At 42.0% G+C, this 27,925-nt stretch overlaps 1 protein-coding gene across 1 annotated transcript; it reads right to left on the reverse strand.

Annotated features, from left to right (window-relative positions):
• Positions 1 to 859: 859 nt before the first annotated feature.
• Positions 860 to 26,077, reverse strand: otud4 (OTU deubiquitinase 4). Its single transcript, XM_072458641.1, has 22 exons — positions 25,652 to 26,077; positions 23,166 to 23,249; positions 22,792 to 22,842; positions 22,603 to 22,649; positions 21,574 to 21,646; positions 21,397 to 21,478; positions 20,592 to 20,745; positions 19,937 to 19,976; positions 19,755 to 19,857; positions 18,863 to 18,927; positions 18,033 to 18,136; positions 17,852 to 17,940; positions 16,753 to 16,900; positions 16,536 to 16,659; positions 14,544 to 14,621; positions 13,328 to 13,804; positions 11,891 to 12,857; positions 10,935 to 10,975; positions 8,741 to 9,416; positions 8,446 to 8,513; positions 3,178 to 3,576; positions 860 to 1,522 (listed from the first exon to the last, which is right to left on the reverse strand). Exons 1-21 carry the CDS (start codon positions 25,790 to 25,792, stop codon positions 3,211 to 3,213), a joined length of 3,978 nt encoding a protein of 1,325 aa, XP_072314742.1. The 5' UTR covers positions 25,793 to 26,077; the 3' UTR covers positions 860 to 1,522; positions 3,178 to 3,210.
• Positions 26,078 to 27,925: the final 1,848 nt, after the last annotated feature.

Here is a 27,925-nt window from a genome sequence, read left to right on the forward strand (position 1 = left end):
TGGAGCTTTCATGGCAAAGCATCATCTCCATGGAGACGAGACCATCCAGAGGTTGCATTGTGAGTCTTTCAGAAATGGGTCAATTCATTGGGATTATATATGTAAAAGCAACATTGTCAATTTTTCCCATCAATAGATGAGCTTTAGTTTAAATTGTTCATTCCTATGGCAACGGTTCTAATGCCTCATTCTGATACCAAAGTATATATTATATTATGCTCTTTAAATGGTGTTGCAATTCTCAGTTAGTGGTTGTTTTGATCATTTTATCTCTTCAGACAGTTGAGGAAAAATGCTCAGGAATAGATAAAATTGTAGAAGCCTCAAAAATAGATTTAGGAAATCTTAAGAATTCAATTTATTTTCCTCAATGTTTTTAATGTTAGACTAAAAGGCGTTCTATGATTATTACATTCTAAAGACTAAGCGGTAAGGAAGGACAAAAAGGAGGCAAGGAAGGACCTGAAGGAGGTGTGGAAGGACAGAAGGAATGAGGTGAGGAAGGAAGGAAAGCGGTGAGGAAACAAAGGAGGCAAGGAAGGACCTGAAGGAGGTGAGGATAAAAGGAAGGAAGGAGGCAAAGAACGAAAGAAGCAAGCAACTGTGTTAGAGTTAGGAGGGAGGCGACTGGCAAATTTACACTCTTACCAAATATTTAGTCTTCAGCAGTTTTAAACGCAGGAAACAGTTCAAAAACACATTATATACACATTACGATCGTCGCGCTTTGTTAAAAACATGACAATACTTGTAGTGAGTAACCATGACGACATAAAAACTAGTTTGTGTTGCACGTTTGCCGTCTCAAAACGACGTGACGTTCAAGTTTGTGAACCAAGTTTTCTTTATTCAAGCGTTTACAAAGTTTACAGCAGTTTTATTTCAAATCAGAGAACTTTGCCCAAGGCACCAGGAAATCCAACAGACGTACAGACGACAGAACAGAACCGGAGGAAGTACACCAAAATAAAAGCACGCAAAACACACAGCGAAGACGACGGCTTCAAAATAAGAGAAAAACAAACAAATTAAGTGCTCGATTCCTTTTCGTACGAGAAAGCTCTTCCACTCCTTTTCCGTTTATATTTTTTCATAAACGTGGAGCGCGCTTACATTCATAGTCTGCCAGTTCATCGTCATGACAACACATTTTGGAATTTTATGCAGACGTTTTAAGGCATTTAAGATTTTACCCGAGATTATGATGCGTTTGTTGGGTAAAGCGACACGTAAAATCACCCGAATACTTCACTTGACAGAAAAACGAACGATTTTGCCGGTAAATATTCCTATAGCAGCGTTTTTGGGCGAACAGGAAGTGATGAACGTCGAGCGGGAGGAGTTTCAAAGTAAAACGGCGGCGATAAAAGCGGGGGGGAAACGGCGGATTATGCACAATAGTGTCTTAATGAAAGTAAAAGTAGCACGATGTGATACTACGGGACGATCGTGTGTCATGGGACCGTTTTGAAGACTTCGGATTCTTTGGTTGAAGTGGAGGACGACGCTCCGGAGACCCGATCTGTAAAAGGAGAGAGTGAGTGAGTACGTTTGTCAGGGAAAGAAATGTCACAAAAGGTTCATTTAACGCCATTTAAACTGAGCATTTTGGTTATTTAAACTGAAACGAGGTCTTTAATTAGTGTTGTCTTTAATTAGTGTTGGGGGAAAGTGGAAGGTAAATTCAGCAATAGACTTTTCTTGAACTTTCTACAGTTAAATTGGCAAAAAAATGACATAAAAACTTGTAGGTTCCGTTTTTTATCTATAAAGAAGTCAGTTTATGTGTGAAAATGGCCCAAATTGAACATTGTGGGGACGTGTACCGTATTTTCCGGACTATAAGTGGCACGTTTTTTCATAGTTTTGGCCGGGGTGCGAATTATACTTATATGTGATAGTACTTGCCATTTTCACACTTGCAACCGCATTTCATACTCCAGTGCGATTTATATACGTTTTTTTCTTCTCTATTATGCATTTTTTGGCTGGTGCGACTTATAGTCCGGAAAATACGGTAAATCAAGAAAATTGAGTCATATTTTTAGCCAGGAAAAAAATATTACATTTACCAAAAACGATGACAAAATAACCGACCAAAGGCTTTTAATCTGAGCTAAATTGAAAATGAACGTTTTATTTGAATGCAATTTAATTTCTGCTTAGTTTTATTTAAATCAACAAAAACATCTGCACTTTAAAACTAAACACAGAACGGTGGAAAAGGTTTACGCAGCGAAACTACGACAAATAAATACCAGTCGACATTATATTATGAGATTATTGATATTAAAGCAGCTCTAAAGGATTTTGTTGTCATCATAGTTGATAAAAATGTATCAGATGTATTAAAAAGTAGATTTTAGGGTCAAAATGAGACCGCTGTGTGCCGTCGGCCTCTAAACATGAAGCATTTTTATTGTCCGAGAACCTGGAAGTGTGCCGTTAGCATGCTAGTTACTGTTAGCTTTATTGTGGCGACTGAGGAGAAAACTGAGGAGTTTGGACACTTTCAAACCAACTTCCTGTTCATCTTTAAAGGAGACGTTACGCTGCCTTTAGAGTTGAAATAAAGAAAATAAATGAATAAATAAATGAATTTGACTTCTGCGTGTAACTTGGACCAGAGTTAATGCCGACAGTAAATTTTCAATTGGAAAAAGTTCATCAAAAGCATAAATCTAACCAGTTTTTTTTCCCATTTGTTAATTTTTGCTTAGTTTTTACACATTTTTATTCAGCCCATCTCAATTTTATTTTTGCTTTAATGGACAAAAATATTAGCTTGACCAAAATAATGACGCCAAAAAATAAACGTTAACACCGTCCTAAAATAACTGCAGGATTTTAAAGTGGATACACCGATTTTGTCCATGTAGTTGTCAGTTTTGTAAAAGTGGGGCAAAATGAGACCGCTGTGTGCCGTCTGCATCTTGTTATAAAGCATTTTTTTACCGTCCGAGAACCAGGAAGTGCGCTGTTAGCATGCTAGTTGCTGTTAGCTTTATCACTGGCCTCAGATTGCAGTCAAAAGCTCTTATAAACTCATTGTAATGAATAATTAGGACCCTAAGAATATGAGAGAAAGTGAGGAATGTGTTTAAAATGAACTGTTTGTCACGTTTTTACAGACAGTAATAACCTGATACGGTGCCTTTAAAGTGGAAATGACCTCACCCGTCAGCGCCCTCTGCTCTGATTGGCCGTTGCTCAGTAGCGCCCCCCGCCTCGCCCTCCTCTCTGTGAGTTCTGGTAGTTGTTGTTGTTGTAGTTGTTGTAGAATCCTCGGCCTCTGCTCTGGCCCCTGCCGCGGGCCCTGTACCCACGCCGGGGGCCCCTGTACGGGACCCTGTGCTGCTCCGGCTCTTCCCACTCCTCCTCGGTCCCGACGCTCACCGACATGGACTCCGCCGCCTGGAGGTGGTACGCGCCGTGGCCGCTCGGGATGTAGCTGTTGCTGTGATTGGAGGGTTTGTGGTGGTAGAACGGGGCGCAGTTCGAGTCGGACGAGTGCGAGGCCGGACTGTATAGAGCGGGCGAGCCCGGGCCGCTGCCCGACTTGGGCACCGTGATCACCTGCACAGAGGAGTTTACAGACTTTAAGAGGCAATATTCTGCATTATTCACCATTTCTATACATGTTCTTTTTTTTATTAGGCCCGAGCGCCACAAGCTGACGAGAGGCCTATTAATCTCATAAGGCCGTGCAAAGCACGGCTGCGAAAGTGCGCACGTAGTGCGCACGAAATCGAGCGCGAAGCGCTCGCCCACTTCCAAACACTCACTAACGCACTCCTTCACTCATGCACGCCCCGTGCATACTAATTAGTAGTAGGAAAATGGAACATTACCGTTGTAAACGGGCGAAGCCCGTGCAAAAGTGCACACTAAACGAGCACTTTACATTGTACTTATAAAGCACTCATTTGCGCCAAGTAGCTCACGAATACGTTCCCCATCTCTTGCATGTTCCGTGCATATAAGCATGTAATGCAAAAATAGAACATTATTACTGTTTAGAGGGCCAAAAACACAAAGTGGGCGGAGCCCACTCAAAATTAACGAAAGTACCCGTCAGTGACCAGGGACCCACACCATGAGGTAGGAAAGCGCGAGCGCTTTCCGAAAATGTATAGTTTATGATATTTGAAAAATGGGAAACATTGTTTTCGCATCGGAATATTATTAGGCCCGAGCCCCAGCAGGGCGGAGGGCCTACCCCGTCGCCCCTGGCAAGTACAGTGAACTAGCCCATGCCGAATGCATGGATCATGCATACTTACTCCTGCTATGACAGAAATAGTCAACAATTAGTGAATGGGCGTAGCCCATTCACTAATTGTTGACAACAGCAGCGCGAAGCGCTGCATTCCTCCAAAAACCCTCCTGGCATCGTCCCGTACGCGAGAATCCATGCCGCAGGCATGGGCCATGCTTGTATCTGCTCAAATCAATGGAAGTCTATGGGGAGTGGGCGGGGCATCCCGACGGAATAGGGAGTGACGAGCGCGTAAGCGCTCGTAATGATGATTCCACCCCATGGCGGCATCGGGAAGGCTTAGAGCTTTCAAACGATGTATAATTTGTTGTTATAGTGGAAACGGCTATATTGTTTTTGCTAAAAATATTATTTTTATTTTTTTTATTGTTCTTCTTCAGCGCTTTGAGCTCTAATTTGACCCCCTGAACATGCTCAAAAACTCACCAAACTTTGCCCAAAATTCAGAATCGGCGAAAAATTTTATTTTTTCTGTGCCATTTTTTTTTTCGTTAAAAAATGGCGCGACAGCGCCACAGACAAAAGTCAAAATACATTGCGCCTATGGGAGACGCCCCGAGGTCAACTTTGGCGTAAAGCTACGAAATTCGGGACACGTATTCCTCTCGTGAGGACAAAAAACAAAATATTATTGTGGCCACGCCCCCAGACTTACCCTATGGCCGCCATCTTCCTTTGAAAATGAAAACAAGCTGAGTTAGCCATTTTGTTTAGGTCAAACTGACGAACTCCTCCTAGGGCGTTTTGCCCACCGACTTCAAAATCGGCGTACGTCCTCTGAACAAGTGGGGCATCTAAAGTTATCCAATTTTTTGAGATACCTTTTACGGTCTGTGTGCGGCGCAGCCGCAAAGTTGGACAACTTATTTTGGAATATTGCAGATCTAAAAATTGCTCCCATTTGATCAAAACGAGTCCGATTAGGACCAAATTTGAATCAGTTGTTAAACTTTCTAGTTTGGACCAGTTTATGATGACAAAATTGAAATGGCCACGATAGCGCCCCCTACAGAGTGACCTTTAAATTAACATTGAAGGTCAAAAATTAGTTTTACAAAAATGTTCTAAACTTTACCCAAAATTCTATTTGGCCATCCCGATCAAAAAAGCCAATGAGACAAATGCCTTAATTTTTACGGCGTAGTCGTAGCGATGACAGAAACCTCCCATTTTATCCCTATGGGAAAACCGCAAAATCTCTCAAATTACCACATTTTTATGTTTTACACTTTAACAAACTCCTCCTAGTGCGTTTTGCCCACCAACTTCTAAATCGGTGTACGTCCTCTAGACAAGTGGAGCATCTAAAGTTATCCAAATTTTAAGGATAACTTTTACGGTCTCTGTGCGACGGAGCCGCAAACGTTTCCCTGAATTCTGACTATTTGGCCTTCAGAGTGGCCTATAAACAATAGAGTTTTTCCAAATGACATGATATTTTGAACAAAATTCTAATTTGCCATCTTGATCATACAAGTATGAGAGCCAAAGTCATATTTTGTACGGCGTAACCGTAGCGATGACAGAAACATCCCATGTTATCCTTATGGGAAAATTGCAGAATCGCTCAAATCACCACATTTTTACGCTTCACACTTTAACAAACTCCTCCTAGGGCGATTGTCCGATCAAGTTCATATTTGGAGAATATCATCTACACAAGCGGGGCATCAAAACTTATCCATATTTTGATTTTAAGTGCTACGGTCTCTGTGCTGTGGAGCTGCAAATATACTGTCACAAATGGGAAAACGCCAAATCTTTGAAATGTTCACATTTATGCTTCACACTTTAACAAACTCCTCCGTGGGCAATAGCCCGATCAAGCTTTACTTTGGGAATATGATCTACACAAGCGCGGCATCAAAAGTTATCCATATTTATATTCTAAGTGCTACGGTCTCTGTGCGGCGGCGCAGCAAATTTGACTGACACTTGTGTTCATTTGCACTGGATTGGCCATGTCCAATGTGTCCCTGTCTGTCAAGTTCTTTTTTAATTCAACACACAATAAGGGCGCCATCTTTATCAAGTCGAAAGCGCAGAGTCGGAAGGCCGGCGGCCCGCGAGGGCCGTTGGATGCCGCTTGCGGCTTTAATTCTTTCTTCTTTCTTCTTCTCGGGACCAACCCCCCTATTTTTCACCCAGTGAACATTGACGAAAAGTCACAAAAATGTTCACACCTCTAAAAATCGTGCCTCTCTACATTCTGGCTATTTCCCTTTTCTAAAACAAAAAAAATTGGCGCGTCAGCGCCCCCAAATGTACCAAAAATGCATTGAGAGATGGGAAATGACCCAAAAAAAATCTGATCGTAGGATCATGAAATTTGGCGCAGAGGTAGATGGTGACAAGAGAAGTAAAAAATATTACTACGGCAACGCCGTCCGCCCAACCAAATGTCGGCCATATTGCTTCAAAAATGGCTAAACATGACTTCGGAGTTTTTCCAAACGTCGTACTTTTACGAACTCCTCCCAGGGGGTTGGCCCTAAAACGCTGAAATTTGGTGAAAATGCTACTGAGGAGTGGGACATCAAAAGTTATTCAAATTACATTGATACCTGTCACGGTCTCTGTGCGGCGAAGACGCAAACTGTAGCTAGAATTTCAGAAATCTCCCAAATTTAAAATTTCTGCCGTTTGCGCAGATAAAGTCCGAATTGTGTCAAATTAGAATCAGTTGTTAAACTCTTTGCCCTAAACCTACTTGAAGTGAAATAAATTAATTTGGCGCCACAGCGCCCCCTACAGATTTTATATGGAGGTTAAATGTTTAGTTTTGCGAAATTTTATGAAATTTGACACCAAACTCAATTTTGGCCCCATCAAAAAAGTCAATGAGACCCATGTCATAATTGTTATGGTTTTGCCGTAACGATGACCAAAACCTCCCACGTTATTCCAATGGGGAAATCGCCAGAACATGTTTACACTTTATACTTTCACCAACTCCTCCCAGGGCGTTAGCCCTATTAACCTGAAATTTGGTGAGACTCATCTTCAGGACCATCAAAAGTTATCCACATTTTTATTCAAAGAGTCACGGTGTCTGTGCGGCAAAGCCGCACATTTTGCCAAGAATTCAAAATAAAATTGCTTTTTGATGGTAAAACAAAGGGCAGAAGATGTGACAGCGTCACAGATTCAGCAATAGGCGTAATAACCTCCTCTTGCGGCGTGGCGACGGCAGCGTGGCGAGGGCCGATCATTGCCGCTTGCGGCTTTAATTATTATTATTATCATTATTATTATTATCATTATTATTATTATTTTTTAACTAATAAAGAGAATAAGAGAAGGCCAAAGAAAGTAAAATGAAGGCACAAAGTCCAGACTAAAAGTATAATTTAGTCCAGTGTCAACTTGAGTCCGAATGTGATTAAAATAAACCTTTTCTGATTTAAACACATTTCCTCATCACAATTTCAATTCCAAACTCTGGGTTATTATTTCATGTTGTATAACTAGATTGATTTTTATAGAAAATATGTTAAGACATGTAAATAAACCATTAACATAAATCACACACGTTGATCTTTTTGTTCATTAAAACTGATCTAAAACAGCTTCATATTGTCATTTATGTGTAGCAAGCAGCAGATTCTAAATGACTGGAGTCTGAATCAAAGACTCACAAGAACAGAGTTGTGGGCGGGGACAGGTGGAAGGTGAAAATACATGATTATTCAAACATGCATGAATCACTCAATACAACTCTGAGTGATGATTATTGAGGGAAAACCATCAGAATAATAGTTAAAAGCTCTGTAATTGTGATGTTGCATAAAGTCTCCTTTACATTCTGTCCTAATATCACACAAATGTGATTTAAAATGCTAATAATCATTTACAAATTAAATTATGCATCATGTAACACAGTCAAATGCACAGAAGCCGTTATATTGGGCTCAAAATGAGACTGCAGTGTGTTTTTATCCTCTGTGAACCAGGAAGTGTGCTGTTAGCATGCTAGTTGTCGTTAGCTTTACTATGACGACACAACTCCAATCTGGACTTGAGAAAAACGCTTATAAACTCATCGCTATGAATAATTCCAACATACAAGGAATGACTTATGAAAGTGAGGAACACGTTTGGACCAAGTTTAAAATGAAAGTCGCATTTATAACAATTTGAAGACAAAATCAGTGGGACAAACTTACGATGGGTTTGTCCAGAGGCGGATCCACCAGTAACATCATGTTCTCCCCCACGTCCTGGTGGGCGTGGCCTGAGGAAGGAGATAAACAATGTCATTCAAAACTGGTTTAAAACTGGATTTAATTCCAGTCATTTTAAGTGACGACAGCTTTTGTATCAGAATCTACTCGATATCGATATTTGGAACGATCCGCTTTATTTCCGCCGTGTTTTAAACTCTTCATGAAATAAAGAGTTAAATCCGTTCATTCTTTGTCACGTCACAAACAAAACAACAGACTCTGAACACTGACTTACCAAAAGCGGCGACTCCGGGCGCCATTGCCATGTGCGCGCCGTTCAAATGGGCCACGCCCCCCACGCCGGCCGACGCCGACCCCTCCAGAGCGCCGGGGAGCCTGGCCAGCCTCAGCCCCAGCGCCGAGTCTCCGTTAGCGGGCTGCGGCGGCTCCATTGCCCCCTGGTGGCTCCTGTGCTGCGGCGGCGGCGGCTGCTGCTGCTGCTGCTGCGGGTAATAGCTCTGGCTGTAGGTCGGGTAGTTCACCGCGTAGGCCGGGCTCGTGTGGGCCGGCTGCCACTGCACGCTCTGGGCCGCGGCGTAGCTCTGGTGGTACTGCGGCTCGGGCGGGTGCGCGTGGTCCTGCGGCGGGTGCGCGTGGTCCTGCGGCGGTTTGTTGTAGGACGTGGTGTGGGCGTGTCTGTTGGGGTGATCGAACGCGCCGGGATTGAACGGGGAGTGGGCGGTTTCTGGGTTGGCGCGGGACGCGTCGGGGTGGTACGCGGCGTGGGGCGGCGGCGTGGCGTGCTCGGGGCGATACGGGGGCTGCGGCGGGGCGGGGTTGTAGGCCTGGTAGGGCTCTTGGGGGTGGCACAGGGGGGACGGGGAGCGGGACGGGGCTCGGGGCTGCAGCGTGTAGGCCTGCTGCAGCGGGTAGAGGTACACGATGGGAGCGTGCATCGGCATCGTGTACGCCTGAGGGAACAGGACAGATCACAGTTTATGTCAGAGTAAATCAGCTCCAGTTTCACACGTGAATATGTGCTGTACTTCAAATACATGTGGTACAATAAAGACAGATATACATTTTAAACACATATAACCACTTTTGTTGTGCGGTTTGATTTTATTTTTTGCCAATTCCTGATCCACCATCTGCTCAGGCCAAGAAGAAGAAATGGTGTGTTTCCTGTCACCCGACCGACCTGGATTTCAAAATAAAGGAAACCCGACTTAAACATTTAATCACATATTTACTGGCCGTACGTTTTGAGAATGTCAAAATGGGAGAGCGAATCCAAAAGCTGCGGGAAAAACAATCATCTGTGGCTGTGGGGATCGTAAGATATGAAAATTGCCGCACTTTTGACAGGTTTCATTTTACCTACGGGCGTTTCCATGTTTGCAGATGAAACCTGCGCAGATGCTCATATTTGGTCAGCGTGCAGAGCGGCTGCCATGGCGAGGGCCATATGCATGCCCGGTGTTTCAGCTGTGAAGTTATTTGACGTGACTGTCGACGTCGTCACGTGACAATGAGAAAAATAGTGAACGTAGAAGTTTGTGAGACATTTTTCAACGTTTTCAAAGAACATCATGGTGAGGCATCAGATCGTTGTGACGGCAGAGTGCGCCCCGGACTACAACAACAACGCTCACACTGTCACGCTGTGGGCGGGGCTAAGCAGAACTTCTGAACGAGGAAACTGAATTTGACAAACACATTAATCCTGTACTACTAAGCTGTTTTTTCAACCCACAATGGCAGGAGGAGATATCGATTTGGTCGAGGATATAATTATAACGCCTTTATCAAGACAAACTTTTCAAGAAAAGTGAGACATTGTAAGAAGAGGTCGTCCGACACCGACGCTGCAAAGCCTGAGCAAGTGATTCATTTAGTCAACGAGACTCCAAAGTACGACAAGGTAATCACAAGCAATGGTGCGTTGTAAAACATTTGGGGACGAGTGGATCTGCAGCTCAAGAACTCGCGAGCAGGGCGACAGTGCGGACCACATCGCGGGGGTCAAGAGAGAGGTGATTACTAAAAAGTCGTCTGCTAATGGCTCTTTTCCTGTGGTTGGACTAGTTTAGATGTAGAGAACTATTTTATTCAATATCTGTATCAAGCTATGAAGCCGATCTGACCAGTCAAGACACTAAATCAAATGCATGTGTCTGGAGTCTTCTATAGCCACACAAATCAGTTCGGAGAAAAGAAAACTGTGCAAAACCTGTGCGAGGATTTTAAAATATATATAAAAAACTTTTAAAAATCCGACCTACCGACCGGAAATCACACCATTATTATTTTTTGGCCTCATCCTCTACTAGACACAGTTATTCACAACAAAAACACACCTAAACTTAAACCGGTCAGACCCGTCAGATCAGGCCTTTATTAAACACAACTGTGATATTTAAAGTGGTGAAGACTGAGGCCAAATGGTGAAAAAGATCATATTGCAGAAGGAATACGTAAACTTGTACCTTTATCCCGAGGTTGTAGAAGAATCTTAAAAGGGTCGTGTCTGAAAGAGAGTGAAGTCATTAAACTCCATTTATATGAAGATTAACATCAGGACTAAAGCAGGTCCTAATCAGGTCTAACCCAGGACTAAACCAGGTCCTAATCAGGTCTAACCCAGGACTAAACCAGGTCCTAATCAGGTCTAACCCAGGACTAAACCAGGTCCTAATCAGGTCTAACCTAGAACTAAACCAGGTCCTAATCAGGTCTAACCCAGGACCAAACCAGGTCCTAATCAGGTCTAACCTAGAACTAAACCAAGTCTTAATCAGGTCTAACCCAGGACTAAATCAGGTCTAACCCAGGACTAAATCAGGTCTAACCCAGGACTAAACCAGGTCTAACCCAGGACTAAACCAGGTCCTAATCAGGTCTAACCCAGGACCAAACCAGGTCCTAATCAGGTCTAACCCAGGACTAAACCAGGTCCTAATCAGGTCTAACCCAGGACCAAACCAGGTCTAACCCAGGACTAAACCAGGTCCTAATCAGGTCTAACCCAGGACCAAACCAGGTCCTAATCAGGTCTAACCCAGGACTAAACCAGGTCCTAATCAGGTCTAACCCAGGACTAAACCAGGTCCTAATCAGGTCTAACCCAGGACTAAACCAGGTCCTAATCAGGTCTAACCCAGGACTAAACCAGGTCCTAATCAGGTCTAACCCAGGACTAAACCAGGTCCTAATCAGGTCTAACCCAGGACTAAACCAGGTCCTAATCAGGTCTAACCCAGGACTAAACCAGGTCCTAATCAGGTCTAACCCAGGACTAAACCAGGTCCTAAAGCACCTCTGATATCCACCACTACAGACCAGGACAAAAGCTGGAGTCATGGAGCTGCTCTCAGCATCTCTTGCGTTTTCCTTGTTCTAACCCGTCTGAAAACATCCAATCACACCGTTCCCCTGTGCTCACCTTGAGGCAAGTCGTCTCCCGATTGGCTCGTGGACATGGACGGAGGCGGGACAGGCTGGCCCTTGTCCCCCTGAGGAAAGCCGGGGTAAAGTGGATCCTGGAAGAAGTGAGCCAACTGCTGCTGGAGCGGGATGGTGTGGGCCCCGAGAGGCAGGAAGTGGTGCTCCTGTTTGGGGAGCTCTGTTTGGGACTGTGGGGCCGGCGGAGGGAAAGGCTCCTGGTTGGAAAAAGCGGCCGGGACAGAAGACTGGTTTTGGGGGCGAGATGGAGCGTAAGAGCTCTGGAGGGAGGAAGGAGCGAAGGCGTTAGTTTGAGTAGGAAAAGAAGGCATGGACTCAGTTTGAGAGATGCTTTGGTGGTTTGAGACTGGGGCAGGTTGAACTGGAACAGGAGCCGGAGTCTGGAATGTTCTCTGCTCTTGGATTTGCTCCTGGGTCTGTTGGTGGATCTGGTTGTGGTGGATCTGATCTTGGAGGATCTGGTCTTGGATCTGGTTGAGGTGGATCAGATCGTGGATCTGATCCTGGATCTGGTTGAGATGGATCTGATCTTGGATCTGGTCGTGTTGGATCTGATCTTGGATCTGGTCGTGTTGGATCTGATCTTTGATCTGGTCTTTGATCTGGTCTTGGATCTGGTTATGGTGGATTCGGTCTTGGATCTGGTTATGGTGGATCTGATCTTGGATCTGGTTATGGTGGATTCGATCTTTGATCTGGTTGGTTTGGATCTGGTTGTGTTGGATCTGATCTTGGATCTGGTTGTGTTGGATCTGATCTTGGATCTGGTTGTGTTGGATCTGATCTTGGATCTGGTTGTGTTGGATCTGATCTTGGATCTGGTTGTGTTGGATCTGATCTTGGATCTGGTTGTGTTGGATCTGATCTTGGATCTGGTTGCGGAGCAGGTTTTGTGGTTGATTGGTTGCTGCTACTTGAGACTCCGAGACTTCACAGTGAGCTGGCGTCTGTAAATTACCTGTGATAAATTAAATACAAAGGAACAATTTATGCACAAAACATTAACACGAACAAACGCTAGCTCCAACATGTTAATGTGAGCACACTGTTTAATTAAAACACAAATTGAGGACATTTGAAACAGAAGAAGAGGACCTTGTCAACAGAATGAAACCGTGTGAAGGAAGCTAAACACAAACACAACATGCGTAACATCTCAAAACATCATAAACATGTCAGTGTAATCCTCATTAATAAACATATTATGCAAAATGGTTTGGATAATGTGTTCTCTGATTCCCAGCAAATAGAGATCCTCGATCTAAGATTCTGTCATAATTACCTTTGAAAATGTGTTGTTTTTTAGTTTAGTTCAATGAGTGATATTTTATGATATTTATGAATATATTTACCTTATGTTTATCTAGTTTATAGAATATGCTTTAGAATTTAAACAAACAAATCAAACTGAACAAACATTACAGCTCTTACTTGCGTTAGAAGCTCGAACCAGAGTCTCTGTCAACACCGGAGGATTGTGGGTAATCGTAGAGGCAGATGAAGGAGGACTCGGCGTAGTTCGACCAATCAGATTCTGAGCCGCGACGGGCGACAGAGCGATGGGCGCGATGAAGGTAGGAGCCGCCTTAGGAACCAGCGAAGGAAACGAGGAGGAGGAGGAGCCTGAGGAAGCAGAGGAGTTGGACGCAGCCGGGAGAATGGGAGTCAAGAAAGAGAAATGGGACGCAGACGAGGGGACCATGCCGGACTGAGAGGGTTTGGAGGCGGGAGCGGTGGCGCAGGAGTGTGCGTTTGGTTTGGGGACAACCGGGGCGGAAGGGACAACAAAGGCGGCAGGGACAGTGGGAGACACAGAGGGAGGAGGAGGAGTGGAGGATTGGGGCCGGTCTCCACTAGAGGGCGACGCAGATTGGACTTCGTCAACTGGACTCTTCTGAAAAACATAAATTAAAGTATTTCAGGGCCGTTACCGTGGATCTATTCAAATATCTGCACAAGGTTCTGGTTCAAAAGAATAAAAAACTGCTTTTAAATGTGGAGGTTTCCGCTCCAGCAGCTCTCCCTCTGATTGGTCACGTGACGCTACTTCTGGGCTAGCTAACCTGGCTACATAGACCAGCGACACGGCCCATCCACTTCAGTGCCGCCATGTTTGTTTTGGTTCAGTTGTCTGCAAACTATTTAAACTAGTTCAGTTGTTTCTCACGTGTTTAAGACAAAAAATAAAGTACAGCACCTTTAAAACAGATTCTGACTGTGGGGGAAAACTTACTAATGCAAAACCGCAAAACAAAAGTAGACAATAAGCTGGAAAAATATTGACTTGATACATTGTAATTTCATTTAAAAGGTGATTAAGTAAACTATCTGGGGGGAGGGGCTCAAAGATGAGGTGAGCTTGTCTCCATGGTAGAGGTGGGTGATATTGACTAGATCATTTGTGATATTTTAAACAGGAATGTGCTAAAATGTGTATTTTTACCATTTTTTGATTCCTCGAATATGAACGTTGCACATCTACAATGATTCTGAACCATTTAATTACACGTTCCTGTTCATTTTATCTTCAATCATTCATTATTAATAATTACAGACAATACACATGATATTTAATGCCATACATTGGACCAAAGCCATAACATCTCCATGGAAACAATAGGTGTGTTTTTTACCCTGGTGGTGTTCTTCAGCGAGCGTCTCTTTTCTGCTCCTTTCTTCTTCACTGCTTCGCTCTGAACTCCAGACTGAGTCTAAGACAAACACAAATATTAATAACAGTCTGCACCACTGTGAGAATCCAGCTCACATTAGAATTGTATGAGTTAAAAAGTAATAATTGTGGGAATTTTAGAGGCAAAAAAAATTAAATGTTTGTACAATTTACACTCTAAAAAAGTCAACATAAGAGATTACTCAGCAGTGTTTCCGCCAGGATTTCAGAGGGGCGGAGTGGGATTTAAAAAAAAAAAAAGGGGCAAACCTCCCTACAAAAAGGGCACATAGGCACAAATAAAGAATACTATAACTTTATCAACAACAATGTATTAAATTACATGCTATATTTGGGGAGGGTAGTGCAACAAGTCAATAAGAGGTATTTATATTTCAATTCTTCTGTTTCTCTTGCATTTCTTTTTATCTGCTAGTGCTAGTAGTAGTAGTGCTAGTAGTAGTGCTAGTAGTAGTAGTGCTAGTGCTAGTAGTAGTAGTGCTAGTGCTAGTAGTAGTAGTAGTGCTAGTAGTAGTAGTAGTAGTGCTAGTAGTAGTAGTAGTAGTGCTAGTAGTAGTAGTGCGAGTAGTGCTAGTAGTAGTAGTGCTAGTAGTGCTAGTAGTAGTAGTGCTAGTAGTGCTAGTAGTAGTGCTAGTAGTGCTAGTAGTAGTAGTGCTAGTAGTAGTAGTGCTAGTAGTAGTGGTGCTAGTAGTAGTAGTGCTAGTGCTAGAAGTAGTAGTGCTATTAGTAGTAGTGCTAGTAGTAGTAGTGCTAGTAGTAGTAGTGCTAGTAGTAGTAGTGCTAGTAGTAGTGGTGCTAGTAGTAGTGGTGCTAGTATTAGTAGTGCTAGTAGTAGTAGTAGTGCTAGTAGTAGTAGTAGTGCTAGTAGTAGTAGTGCTAGTGCTATTAGTAGTAGTGCTAGTAGTAGTAGTGCTATTAGTAGTAGTGCTAGTAGTAGTAGTGCTAGTAGTAGTAGTGCTAGTAGTAGTAGTGCTAGTAGTGCAAGTAGTAGTAGTAGTGCTAGTAGTAGTAGTAGTGGTGCTAGTAGTAGTGCTAGTAGTAGTAGTGCTAGTAGTAGTAGTACATCATCATCTACATCAGGCCTCCTGCAGTAGCAGTGCTGGTGCATCATCTTTTTACCATCTATTTCACCTTTTGGTTTCCTATAAAATAACAGAAAATTGCATCAAAAGCTTTTTTCACATTACGTCTGAAGAAAGAACATTAGTAGCAGCTGTTTGAGAGCCTGGGTAACATGGAGTAGCACATTATTGCTCTTCTTTGTAGCTTTTTCTTGCTCAGCTTTCCCCTCGTCGTTTCCTCTTCGCTGTAGACATTTTGACTGATTGCATCATCGTGCAAAGCCACCTCACGACCGCGTGTCAGCGTCAACCACGTACAGTCCAATTGTGTTGACGAGTGGAGGTGATGAACTGATTAGCGCCCCGACCTCATCAGTTAAGACAGAATTTCTGGGATTAAATCAACAACCCCAGGCTCAATTTGATGAGATTTGATTGTTTTCTATGAATGGTGCTTTTGTGATTTTTGAGGTATCGGCCGCTACGCACAGCAGATAAATTAGGGCCGTGTCGCGGCTTTTGATTGATTCAGGATAAGGGCATATCGGCCCGCTACGCTAAATAGGGCTGGGGAAACACTGCTCCAGTACTAACAAAGTTTCCTTTCATAAAGCTGGCCACATACTAAAGGAATGGAGATATTATGGTGCCAATAACTGAGAATGACTGGAAAATCACTTTCTTCTCACAATAAATGTAACAGGGACATTTGATCCTGTGACAAAGAATCATCTATAGCCACAACTGACACACAGATCTCGTTATATACCGCTTCATCACGAGCATCAGACAGTTTAGGGTTTGGTGGTAGAAACTATCAGCAGACATAATGAACCCGATCAGACTGACACACACACATGGTTGGAACTCACTCCGAGCGCGGGGAAGCTCCTGTCGTCCGGAAACTGCAACTCCGCTAAAGCTGCGTTCCTTTTCGCTTCTTCTTTGGCCAATCGCTGCTCCGAGGTCAAACCGAACAACACCGGCTCCGCTTTACTGCAAACAAACAACCGGATGTTACGCTTTCCTCCCCTAAAACCAAACACTGTGAGCTTCAGTAAAAGGTAAACTCGACGACTCTTCTCTAACCTGCTCGGCGCGTCCCGCTCCTCCGCGGCCGGCTGCAGGGGCCACGCGGGCGGCTTCGAGCCTCGTCCTGTAGGTGGCGCTGTGGTCTGAGGGACGCCGGCGGGGACGGAGGCGGGCTTTCCTCTGCCTCGGCCTCTGTGCTCCCACTCTGAAACGGGAAAGGCGTTTCTTTGTGACGTTTCGGCTGTGGGAGTGTCTGTGCCGGGGAGCGTTCCGCGGTACGGCGTGTCACTTTGCGATCAGGCCGAGCTACAGGTCAGGTCTGCGAAGAGGCGGACCCATTCACGGTGAGGATGTTTTTCAAGGATGAATGGAAGTATTTGAGCAATAGAATACACAGGCAATTGAATAAATGCTTTGCCATACAGTGGAACATACTACGAAAACGGTAACATCGCTACGGAGACCGGCACTCACAAGAAAAGTTACATGAGAAGCTTTAAAGAGACAGATATGCATCAATTGTACTGGTATTTGCATTTAAACATACTCTTCAGTATTTTTACTTTGACATGTGTGCGTGTTTTAGAATGTAAAATAATGTATGTACTAGGATTCGGTTTTAGCACTCCATCTACTGGCAGTGGAGGGAATTACAAAGACAGACCAACCTAGCTTTCTACCTCAGGACTTAAACATTAATAAACTTTAAAAAAAAAAAAAAAAAAAAAAAAAGACAAAATGGGACAGTAATTCAGAACTAAATATGCTCCAATTCTTTTTATTTATTTCTGATGCCACTCCCATATTTTCTACTTTTACTACTTTACTTGCTTCATTTTCTACCTGGTCCAGCTCGTTCTTTACGGTATTTTGTTGTAGTTTTCCTCCCTTTTTTCTGTTGTTTTGATTGTATAGGTCTATGTTCTAAGAAAAAATGAAATAGCAATACAAAAAAGAAAAGAAAAAAAGGAAGCATCATCAAACGGCACATGTCACAAATTTGGGAAATGCGTTTTGTTTTGTTGATTCTCCGAGATGAAACGGCCTCAAAATCAGGACTTATTCATGAAACGATCGCGGGTGAGACAAAACACAACTGGCTTTATGCTTTTGACGCGTCCTTTATTTAGCTCGACTGCAGCGCGCGCGTTCTCACCTCCGGACCCGTTGCTGACACGTTTCTCGCGCACCACCGTGCTCCAGGTCGCCTCCGTGGGCGGGCGCAGTTTCCACACCGGGACTTTTCTTCACATAAAAACACACAATGGTTAGAACGGGGAGACATGTAACCGCCTGACGTGGTAAAGGCGGCGTGCGTGTGGCGTCGTGTCACGTACAGCTCTCCCAGTTCTTCGCTGTAAACCGTCACAGGGCCGCTGTTGTCGGGAGACAGCTTCTTCACCGTGGCAACAGTGACCAGCCCAGTGGAGTTAACTTTCACCTGACAAAGAAACACAAACGTCTGTCACCAAATGTGGATATAAAACAAAGGGCAAGATCTTCTATGACAGAACTAGAATTGGATAAAGTAGTTCCTTGTGAGCGACGTCAATAGTTGCTACAAAACTTTGATACACTTTTTCCATTAAATTCTGTATATTTTCTATGGGTCTTTTTCATAGAGTTAGTCAAAGTTTGGAGCAGAATTTGTAAGAGAAAATTGGTAAAATGTTGTGTTACATGGCTCTGATTACCGTATTTTCTGGACTATAAGTCGCACTGGAGTATAAGAGCCAAAAAATGCATAAGAGAGAGGAAAAAAACATATATAAGTCGCACTGGAGTATAAGTCGCACCAGCCAAAAAATGCATAATAGAGAAGAAAAAAACATAAGTTGCACCGGAGTATGAAATGCGGTTGCAAGTGTGAAAATAACAAATAATATCACATATAAGTCGCTCCAGAGTATAAATATAAGTCGCACCCGGGCCAAAAATATGAAAAAAGACTTCCGGAAAATACGGTAAGCAAATGTCTAGTTTATGTCCCTGAAACTAAGACAAAATATAATGTTTAATTGTTTGAATCAATAAAACGTGACTCATTTCCTGTCCAAATATCGCCAGACTGACTTTTGTGTACGTTCCTTTAGTGCAAGTACGACCTGTGCTGTAAACGTCGTAAGAAAACGCTGCATTCTGTCTCGTTTGGTGAATTGGCACAAACCTGGCAGCGGTCGCCCACATTGAACTGCATCCCAGAAGCGATGCAGAAGTCCATCTTCTGCTGAGCTAAAAACAAAAAACACAGTGAAGGCGATTTGAAGAACATGGACTTTAGCGCTGTAAAGCTTTAGTTGTTAAGTCGATTTTTCGATTGATAGCGTCTTAGTCAACAGTTTTATATGAGCTATTATTGACTAATTATGAAATTTTATTGGGATTGTAAAAGCTTTATTTGCACAACGGCAGAAAGGAGAAGGGACGAGTTAGCTGGTGTTTTTGTGGTGGGTTTAATCTTGTTTTTTACATCATTTACAGTATTGCAGAGCTGTTAATCCTCCATATTTAGGCTCCAAAGCTCAAAACACTTGTCATGTTTAAACGTCTAAACGACTGGTTTGAAGGTTTTACTATAAGAAACATGTATTTTGCTGCGTTTTTCTGGTATTTTTGCATCTATGACACATATATCACTATTTTGTTCATTTAAAATTGCGATGTTGATCCAAAATGGCTTAATAATAATGAATAACAATAGAAACTGTAAAAAAAATGTATTTTGCTGTGTTTTTCTGGTATTTAGGTCAAATCTATGACACACATATCACTATATTGTTCATTTAAAATTGTAATATTGATCTAAAATGGCTTAATAATAAAGAATAACAATAAAAACTATGGAACTGCTTCTGCCCCGCCCCTTTTTATTCGTAACACATCCGACTGCCACGCGCTGCAACTTTGTGCGTCGCCGTTAGTAACAGAGCAGTCGGTGAAACACATGCAGGGCTCTCTCACAATACTAGAGCTTAATACATAATATATTTAAATAATTAAGCCGGAATGGAGCTGTAAAACGAGGATATTACAAGAGTTTGCGCAGCGTTGTTCTTCACCTTTCTTGGAGCGTTGCCACACGTCGTACTCAACGTTTCGGAGCAGAGTCGGGTTCAGCGACCGCTTCACCCGGTCGGACAGCTGCCGGCCGCGACCGCGCCCCTACAAAGTGAACGAATAAACTACGTGAGCGGCACCGAAACGCAGAAATGTGACGTAACATTCTAAGAGCTTTTCTCACCTTCGACTTGACAACAGCGGCGCACGTCCCATTCTCTTGCCTGAACACAACACGTTTGAGAAAATGAGTGAAAAGTAAAGAACATTTTCAATCCTCGCACAAGAATAACAGTAACGTTTAATTTCCTTGTGCCAGTCCTCATAAAGTTTATTCTGGCCGTCTTTGGGTGTGACCTGGATGATAAAAGCCGGGCCAAGCCTTAGAGACACAGGCTTCTGTTCTCACAAACACGTCACACTTTTGATGAGATAATTATCCAACTGATTTAAGTGAAGGAGATTTTAGACTCTTATTTAGATCAGATACTAAAACTAACTATTAAAATGCAACAATACCATTAAATATTTGTTGGATAGAATGCACATATTTAGGCTAGAATTGCCAAATACAACAGTGTGAATCCAATTGCAATATAATTGTCACATTTTAATAAGACTTCTATTTTTTGTTTGTCATTAAATAAAACAATAAAAGTAAAAAATGTAATAAAAAATAAAAGAATTTCCTTAAAATTTGGATTTTGTAAGTATAGATACACATTATATATATTTAGGTAAATATGGATAATTTCAGCATAATGGCTCTCGAGAGGACAGTGCAGCTTGACATAAGAATGAGACTGGGGAATGACACGCAGCCAACTGTGGTAAGTGACCTGAGCGTGTCGGTGTCGGACTCCTCGCTGCTCGGGCAGGGCCCCATGCCGTCATCGATGAGCTGATCCGACGCCTTTGAGGGTCTTTGACAGACGCCCAGCTGATTCCGCTCCACGCCAAAGACTTTGTCATACAGCAGCTCGTACAGGACGGCTGAAAACCAGGATAAACAAGGATCAGCATCAAGTACAAGGATAAAGAGACGCGTTATACTCTTATCAGGTACTTAGTGTTGGACTATTACAGAAGAAGGTGATCATTTTACACTTTTGTTCATTGTAAACAACAGTATTGATCTAAAACAGCTTTGTAATAGAAACGAGTCCATTGACTTCCTGTTCAGAACTGATAAGCTCCGCCTCTTCAGAGTGACGTTTAACTCCAACAAGCAGTAGATTGTCATTTACGTATTTTTATTTTTGAAAAGTGCATACGTGACATTTTAGAACCTGAGGAACTTGGGAGGGGACAGGGGGTAGGTGAAAACAGGAATTTTCAGTTGCAGGACAGTACAGGAATGAATCAAAATACAATTTGGAGCAAACTAACCATGTCCCCTTTAATGTGGGGTTGAAAACAATAATAAAATCTTCAATTCAGCCGTGTGGATCAAACGTATGTGCAAAAATGTATTTAGGTGTAAACCAAAAGGCCAAAACAAACCCAAAAACTACAAAACGAGCCAAGCACATTTGTAGCTCTTTTCTCGACACGCGTGATCCAGTTTCACGCAACATTCAAATCCCAAAGGCCAAACTCAATCTCTACATAATAATAATAATAATAAAGCTGATGATCACTCACATTGGCACATGGCAGAGCCCTTGACGCGGCTGATGGGATAAACGCTGTCGTAGTGGTTTCCGTTGAGAAAACACAGCTGCACCTGAACCATAAACAGAGGAATTCAATTAACTTTCAGTCACAGAACACTTGTCACGTTATGCATGTTTTATTTTTTATATTATTATATCTTCTTGCCGTGTCTCTGAAGTTGTTGGCCGTGATGTTGACGGCGGCTTTCCCGGGCTCCTGGAAAATCCAAAAGTCCCTCCTGGCAGAAAACAACATTATATTTTTACAGCGAAACAGCGCGGACCACCTCACCTTTCTGCTCTTCTTTTAAGCCCCACGTTTCCCCGCAGCTTTAAACTCAACTTCTTTCTATGTACCGTATTTTCCGGAGTATAAGTCGCACCAGCCAAAAAATGCATAATAGAGAAGAAAAAGCATATATAAGTCGCACTGGAGTATGAAATGTGGTTGCAAATGTGAAAATAACAAATAATATCACATACAAGTGGCTCCGGAGTATAAGTATAGAAGTATAAATATAAGTATAAGTCGCACCCCGGCCAAAACTATGAAGAAAGGTGCGACTTATAGTCCGGAAAATACAGTATATAATCGTGATACTCCTCTGTTCGTGTCCAAACCTTCTCAATCTGGACACGTCCGGCTTCTAAAACGCCAAACCTTTCTATGCACCCATTCCTAATCCCTTAAACAGCGACAGTATTAATTAAATAAATACAAAATACGTTTAAATTTGTATTACATTGTCAAGTTTTTCTAAAGATATGCAAACTTTGAATATCCAGTACCGTATTTTCCGGACTATAAGTCGCTTTTTCATAGTTTTGACCGGGGTTCAACTTATAGGTGATGTTATTTGTTATTTTCACACTTGCAACTGCATTTCATACTCCATTGAGACTTATATATGTTTATTTCTTCTCTATTATGCATTTTTGGCTGGTGCGACTTATACTCCGGAAAATACGGTATATCGTTTGTAATATGAAAATGCGACAGAAAAAGGTGATACTTCTGCACTTGAGTGATTTGTCTGATAATTAAACCTCAACTAATACGTTTAAAGACATGTTTTAACACATTGCCGTTGGACTGACATAATATTGCCTGGTTACAGTTATCGGGATGCGCCAAAAAATCTCGAGAATGTCCATTTCTGTCAATACGTCCCACTTCTGAATAGATGTTACTCACTTGTACATAATGGCCAGCGCGTTGATCTCCACTTCTCCGACCCATTGCTGGAAACAAATGACAGAGGTTAAGTCAGAACTAGTGATTAACGAGTTACTAAAAAAAACATTGTAAAGCACCGTAACTGTGACCAGCAAACATCCGATCAAACGTGACATTTTCTAAACTCTGCAAGTGACAATAACTTACCTGTGGGTCCCGTAGTTTGTGCAAATACTCCTCAAAGTCTCCTTCGATGAACTAGGGACAGAAAGACGTCTGTTTAGTCTTCTTTAAAAGTGATAGAATATACTGACTGTGATGGGCGAAAAGATAACGTATTTTCCAGACTATAAGTCGCACCTTTTTTCATAGTTTTGGCCGGGGTGCGACTTATACTTATCTATACTTATATACTTATACTCCGGAGCGACTTATATATGATATTATTTGTTATTTTCACACTTGCAACCGCATTTCATACTCCAGTGCGACTTGTATATGTTTTTTTCTTCTCTGTTATGCATTTTTTGGCTGGTGCGACTTATAGTCCAGAAAATACGGTATTATAACTAGACACTTACAGCTTCATAGCTCTTGCGATTCTTCCTCAGAAACTCCACACATCTGGATCGGACCTGCGAGTGAAGACTTTGGCTGTGCAGCACCTACAAAGACATATTTACAGCTCTAAAGTTATGGATTTACGTGCGTGTATCAAGCGTTTCTTTTGAACTCTGAAAAGGTCAAACAAAAAGTGCGGCGAGATGAAAGTAAAGATCAAGAAACCGGTCAAACGAAGGTCCTCGGAGTAGAGCCGCTGCTCCGCTCTTCGATTACGTTATGAGTGGAACGTTTTAAGACGCACAGAAACGGACTTGACACATTACCACTTCCTCGTTTACCCAAAGAGGCTGTTTTTACTTCTTAAAACAAGTGTGTGCCTCATATATAAGGATCCAGAACCGTGTGAAACAGTCGTGTGACATTACGTTTCCGGTTAGTTCATTTTGGTGATATTTACGACCGCCCAGTCCCTCCAGTTGCAACACAAAGATTCTCAGCAGGCTTGAAAATGTTTAGACCTACAGCCGCCGCTCCTACAACTGGGGTACGATTCTAAATGAAATCTCTTTTGGCATGGAGCTCACGAATGGTGTGGCGTTTCCAGGGGGCAGTTCAAGTAATGGGAAACTTCACTCCATCAATTTGTACGATCGGAATCAGAAAAAGGTTTATTGCCAGTGAACAAAATTGACAAACTAAGAACTTGTTTCGGCGTTAGATGCAACATACAACAATGAATAATAATAATAATAGCAGCAAAGTATATAAAATAAACCATTACCAGGCGAGAGTTGACTAACGTGCCTTTACACAGGTCAATATCCCAATCTCCAGAAGTCTTTATCTATGGTCGTGCGCCATTGACCTTTATCTAACCAGGAAAGTTATGGTTATTTTTTAATTTAAAGCGCCCCCTATAGGTTGGACAACTCATTGAGCTAAAATGCAGTGAAGACAAATATATTTTGAATTTTGCTCAAAACTGTTTTAAAAATGTTATCACAGAATAGCACGTTTTTTTAGATTTATAATTTCACTTCCTGTTTGTAATTACCCAGCTAACACTGGGCAAAAACTCATCTAATGTCACATTTCTTTCATTTGACAAATAAATATATATGAGAGCGACTTTATTTTCGTAGAATTAATGTTTAGAGAGTCAAAAAAGTTGTTTCTTTGTGTAAATTCTGCATAAAATTTAATGAAATTTTATGAGTGTTCCTGGTGTGATGTCACTTCCTGTAATTTCCTACAGATTTTTCAACGTTTTCTCCACAAGTACCTGCTCGATTGGGGCAAAACTATAATTTATATGTACAACAGGTACAAATACACCAAATAAAGTCAACATTAGAACATCGTAAAACCCTGTCAGAGGCACTTTAAAGTTCTCACACTTATCGTCAGGATTCAGGTTGTTGAGCGCAGCACAAGTGGCTAAACTGGGTCCATTTAGTTTGTGTACAAATGAACTAAACGGGACCAAAGTGGAAACCGTCACTGTCAGTGTCTTAAAACTTACTGCTATGATGCACCAAGAAGACACCAAGAATTAACTACAGCATGTCACGTTACCTGTGAATTCCAGCGGGAAAACACAGCGGTTGTTAGTCCTACATTGACGGCGACAGAGCTTTTTCGTGTCTAAAGCTGTAACTTCAGCTGGGCTCGCCGCACGTTTACGTTCACACTGCACCACACACAGCGTTTGTTTGTCCAATCTCCAAAGCTGGAGTGTGTGGGCATCTACTCCGGCCGTGCCAGGCTTTCCCACGGCGCTGCTGGCGTCTGATGTTTGCCCCGTCGCCGGGCTGAGCGAGGAGTGACAGGAGGATACTCTGATACCTGGATGACCGACGGTGAGAACAGACTATTGAACAAATGTAGGACCAAGATTATCTGGAGAACGCCACAGGATTTACCCCGAAGGAAGAAGTGTGTGGAAAGGGGAAGTCTGGGCATGTTTTTAGATCGCTGCCCGGGCGGTTTCCAGATAAAGATTAGAGAATAGATGCATAGCTGTGAATCTTTATCAGTTTACAGCTATTTATTCAAACAGAACAGAAATAGAAAAACATTTAACTGCATTTTGTTGTATATATATATATATATATATATATATATATATATATATATATATATATATCGTTTCTGGCTATAAATGTCCAATAATGTGATGTGTTTGTGTAGAATTAAGGCCATAATAAAATGGAGCTTAGGCCTACATCTGGTCATGGACAACATTATATTGTGTTCCCCATAAAGTGAAAATAAAAGATTACGTTTTAGATACTTAATGTTTGACAGAGAATGTTACTGATTGAAAAAAAAAAACATTTAAAAAGTACAAACAATGTGTATAGAAGACGTCTAAACCCAAGGCTCATTTATTCCTTGTTGTGTAAGTTCCTGATGGGCGGCTTAGTCTGTGGAATGAGGCATTTTCATAATACAAACGCAGGTAGCGCCCCAAACTCAAAGGCTAGTTTCGTGTGCGTTTTACCTGCTCCGCCACGGCCCGGAACAGGCACGACCCGTCTTTGGCGATCTTTTTCCGCTGCAGGCCGATAGATTTGAGGTAGTCATCCATGTGTTTCTCGGCTCCCTTCTCCTCGTTACTTCGCATGTTTCCGCCGCCGTCCATGCTAACGGCTACAGGCTAACCGCACGCAACACAGTTTGACAGCGAATACCGCAAAACTTTACAAACACTCGGCTAAAGGGAGCGAGATCGCACCGAGTAATCATCTATTCTTCGCATTGACCGCGCCGGGGAGTCGCCACGGAGCCGCGCCGACAGTAATTAGTTTCGTTTCTCCGGAAGGCGCTTGTTTAGGCGCCAGGACAGACTCAAAGTGAAAGTACAAACTTTAGCATTTAGCATCGGGGCTAACAGCACAAGCGGCACCCGGATAGGCCACGCCCACTTCACAACAGATGTGACGTCATCACGTACGTTTTGTGTGCGTCAATTACAGGGGATTTGGTGCGTTTGACGGTTCTCTCTGGGTCTAACAAAATAAAGTCTAAAGCCTAAACAATAAAGTCTAAATAATAAAGTCTAAATAATAAACTCTAAATGATAAAATCAAAATAATAAAGTCTATAGAATAACTACAGTAGGTGGCGGTAAATGCATCTTTTCAGGTAGCTTCCAACAGCAATTAAATGTAACACAACAAATAAACTTAGCTTTTATAAAGAATTATCTGGCTATAAATAAAAGTCTGCGTTGTAAAATTATATTTTTAGTTAAATTGTATTCTGTATTATGTGGGAATTGTCATGACCAAGGTTTAGGCCAGAAAATAACATTATGAAGTTATTATTTGTTGTTGACCATAATTGGTAATCAGACAATCCTTCGTCAATTGTAAGAAGCATTCGATGTAATCTAAATAAGTAATTTATAAACGATCCTGGGGTGGGATATGTGTGCGTACAATGGTTCCAAAGTGGGGGGCGCGAGATAACTTGGAAGATATAATTTTGAAATTATGACACTGTATTGATCGTTTTGTTTTAATTGGAAACTTAATATTTTAGAGTAATTAGCTTTGATGGCACAATAAAATACTCAAATGCATACAATTCAATCTGATTTGAAATGTTTTAGATCTTAAAATAATCACAGATGTAATTTTCAATTTGAAAAGTGTGGGGACCTCTACAAACATACAGTAAGTATAAAGCAGCCTACATGATTCAAGAAGGAAAGATTAATATAGTTCACAGATCAGGAAAATACATCTATCTAGAGTCACTCCTCATCCAGACACATTGAGAGGAACCAACCCATGAAAAATAATAATATTGGACTTGATATGATGTTCTTGCTTTGCCCGAAATGTCCACATAATGCCATTAAACTGATTACATAGACATGTCCTTTTTGCTATATTCTATATTCATGTAACTTGGTCAGTTTGTGTCACATACTTGTCTCCATGGAGATGTATGCGTTTAATGCCATATTGTGGAAAAGACAAAAGAATGACATCTCCATGGAAACAAGCACCCTCCACTAATTAATAGAAAAATATTGTATTTGAACACTTATAATAATTATCAGTTCTGATGCTTCTTGGGAGGTAAAAGATAATTTTTGAAAAGTATAAAATCTCAGGAAACTATTTGAAACATATATTAAATAAAAGTCCTTTTAATAAGTCCCTAACATACAGTTAATAAAACAGTTAAAATGTGAACTAAAGGTCACCGTGGTTTGACATTGGACGGTGTGAACGTGCACATTCACACCGTCTGAACATGTCCGCCTCTTCTGATCTCTCGCTTCATCCTTCACCGCTGAAAAGACAATAGGTCAAAGGTCACCACTGCAGTATACTACAGAACGAGTGTGTCTGTGAGAGCTGCGACTGAGCGAGCCAGAGCTGTCTGTTCTGTTTACACACATGCATTTTCACGTTTGCAGCTTGTCAATACTGGCAAGTAATTCAATCAGATTTTTATTTGGATGCATTTTATATTTCTACTAGAGTCATTTTAATTTGAGGTGTTGTGTGTGAGTGAAGGGTTTGAGTTGATCCTAGCTTTAGAGCGCTGTAATTAGGGTTTTGCCTGGTAAACTAAAGGCTAATGGCTCTCATTTATTTCTTATTATTATTATTATCAGTCAAGTTGCAGTTTGTAATGAAAAAAAGTAGGGCTGAATTCTAAAACAGAAGTCCTCCGTCTATATCATCAATAAGCGACATCCCACTGAAGAAACAGAGACAATTTACACACAATTGACACAACGTTCTGACAGTTTGAA

Source organism: Eucyclogobius newberryi, unplaced genomic scaffold (genome assembly GCF_026437365.1).
Source record: "Eucyclogobius newberryi isolate DKJ021-1_F unplaced genomic scaffold, fEucNew1.0.hap1 SCAF_22, whole genome shotgun sequence".
In the NCBI taxonomy this organism is placed as follows: domain Eukaryota; kingdom Metazoa; phylum Chordata; class Actinopteri; order Gobiiformes; family Gobiidae; genus Eucyclogobius; species Eucyclogobius newberryi.

Coding starts and splice junctions, on each gene's coding strand:
- otud4 (XM_072458641.1), bottom strand. CDS start 25,792: ATGGACGGCGGCGGAAACATGCGAAGTAACGAGGAGAAGGGAGCCGAG. Junction 12,858..13,327: donor ACGCAAGTAAGAGCTGTAAT/GTTTGTTCAGTT, acceptor GGTAATTTACAG/ACGCCAGCTCACTGTGAAGT. Junction 8,514..8,740: donor GCCCGGAGTCGCCGCTTTTG/GTAAGTCAGTGT, acceptor CTCCTTCCTCAG/GCCACGCCCACCAGGACGTG.